Source organism: Pygoscelis adeliae, unplaced genomic scaffold (assembly GCF_000699105.1).
Source record: "Pygoscelis adeliae isolate BGI_AS28 unplaced genomic scaffold, ASM69910v1 Scaffold836, whole genome shotgun sequence".
Classification (NCBI taxonomy): Eukaryota; Metazoa; Chordata; class Aves; order Sphenisciformes; family Spheniscidae; genus Pygoscelis; species Pygoscelis adeliae.
Genome location: NW_008825013.1, coordinates 11029 through 11626, shown reverse-complemented (window position 1 = coordinate 11626; position 598 = coordinate 11029). Strand labels below are relative to the sequence as shown.

General features: G+C 64.5%; 1 protein-coding gene across 1 annotated transcript in view; it reads left to right on the top strand.

The window, feature by feature from the left end:
• SPAG5 (sperm associated antigen 5) overlaps positions 1-598 on the top strand; it is a gene marked incomplete at its 5' end in the record, with an annotated part of 14443 nt that overhangs the window by 3519 nt on the left and 10326 nt on the right. The window contains 2 exons of the mRNA XM_009326230.1: positions 5-76; positions 384-549. Coding sequence (XP_009324505.1) covers positions 5-76; positions 384-549 — 238 coding nt within the window. The remainder of the gene's footprint in view (positions 1-4; positions 77-383; positions 550-598) is intronic.

Genomic DNA, 598 nt, shown 5'->3' with positions numbered 1-598 from the left:
GGAGGCCCCCCCTGGCCACTCTGCAGGAGCGCAGCCTGCAGTACAAGGAGCTGATGGACTCCCACCAGCGCCTGCGGTACCAACTCTGCTCACCACCTCTGCTTGAACCCCTCTATTTTTGGGAAATTGAGCCCCTCCTGGGGGGTGGGGGACACACAGGGGGACATGGCTTCGGTCACTGCTGCCCCAGCCAAGTGTGGTTGCCCAGGCGGGTGGAAGAGGCTGTGGGGAAGCCCAGCAGACCCCATCTTGGGGGAAGCTGCATGAATCTGTGGGGTTTGCACCACTCCCGGGTCGTGGTGGGAGGCAGGCGTGGGAAATGTCCCCATCCCACACCGAGGAGGGGGAACGCTGCTCCCACTGAGGCTGATGCCATCGCGCAGGGAAGAGCAGACTGCCCTCGGCCAGGAGCTGGAGAGCACCAAGGCCGAGCTCCTCGACTTGCAGCTCAAGAGGGACAAAGTCTCCTGGTGCTCCACGGACATCGCCGAGAGCAAGATGCGGCTGCAGGAGCTCGCCGATTGCCTCAGGGCTGCTCTGCAAGAGGAGGTAGGAGCCCTGCCCTGAGGACAAGGACGAGGAGGTGGCCCGGGGGTGG